Raw genomic sequence first — 1111 nt, 5'->3', positions numbered from 1 at the left:
AATCCATGACTTCCAATGGGGGATCCATGGCTCCCAATAGGAGATCCGTGACCCCCAATGGGGAATCCATGACTCCCAGTGGGGAAACTGAGGCACAGGGCTGTCCAAATGGGGAATCCATGACTTCCAATGGGGGATCCATGGCTCCCAATAGGAGATCCATGACTCCCAATGGGGATCCGTGACTCCCAATGGGGAACCTGAGGCACAGAGCCGTACCGCAGCGATCCGTCACCCCAACCCGAGGCACGAGCCCCACATCTCCCCATGGGGTCCCCATGGCCCGGCCCTACCCCGCGGTCCCATTGCCCCCAAACTGCTTCCTCTCCAGCCGGTCCTTGTACTGCAGCTCGGGGGTCGCCATCCTCTCGCACCTCTCCCTCTCCCCCGGCCCCAAATCCGCTCTGAGAGCGTAACCGACGACGGCGGCCGCCCCACGACCGGGTTGGAAAGGTTTCAGCTTCCCATCGGTGATGGAGGGTCCCGGTAGGGGTCCCCCCCCCCCTCAAACAACGCCTCGCCAACGCGTCGCGTCGCTTGCGGAGCCGCTCCACTTCCTCCCTCATCCTCTGCGGGCCGAACTCCGCCACCTTCCTCCAAAAGGAACGGTTGAAATGGACGTAAAGGGCCCAATCCAAGGCGTTCCATTCCCGCAGCCTCTCCGTTTCCTGGGCGGATAAAGGGCGGACGGCGTTTTTGGCTCGGCCGTTTTGGGGAAAGGCCACGACGGCATCGCGGGGCCAACAGAGAGCGTGGCGGAGCAGCACCAGCGACTCGTCAAAGTATTCGGCCAACAGGACCAAAGCGAAAACGTCGTCCAGGGCCTCGATGGCCGCCGTCACCGCCGTGCCGTTGGACGGGGAGACGGCGGGGAGGCCGAAGTCGAACCAAAGGAGGTTGCGGGCGTAGTGGTTGCCTTTGAGGCCGGGTCGGTAGTAGAGGGATGGGGAGAGGAGGAAGGCGGAGCGCGACGGAGCGCGGCGGAAGGCCGGGACGGCGGCGCGGTAGTAGGAAAAGGCCGACTCGGCCGCCGTGGCCGGATCGCGGGCGATGGAGAAGTAGAAGCTGTCGGGGGGCATCACGCGGCGGACCTGGGGGGCGGGGGGGGGGG

General features: G+C 65.2%; 1 protein-coding gene across 1 annotated transcript; it reads right to left on the bottom strand.

The window, feature by feature from the left end:
- Positions 1-246: 246 nt before the first annotated feature.
- Positions 247-1094, bottom strand: LOC122191166 (galactose-3-O-sulfotransferase 4-like; the record flags this gene model as incomplete). The annotated part of the gene is given in 2 exon segments (XM_042891368.1): positions 247-475; positions 477-1094. Coding segments are annotated over 2 exon segments (804 nt in total), but the record flags the coding sequence as incomplete, so codon positions are not given.
- Positions 1095-1111: the final 17 nt, after the last annotated feature.

Source organism: Lagopus leucura, unplaced genomic scaffold (assembly GCF_019238085.1).
Source record: "Lagopus leucura isolate 7727_CA_CO unplaced genomic scaffold, USGS_WTPT01 30925-0_obj-0_obj, whole genome shotgun sequence".
NCBI lineage: Eukaryota > Metazoa > Chordata > Aves > Galliformes > Phasianidae > Lagopus > Lagopus leucura.
The sequence above is the reverse complement of the archived record's forward strand: the minus strand, read 5'-3'. Positions and strand labels throughout refer to the sequence as shown.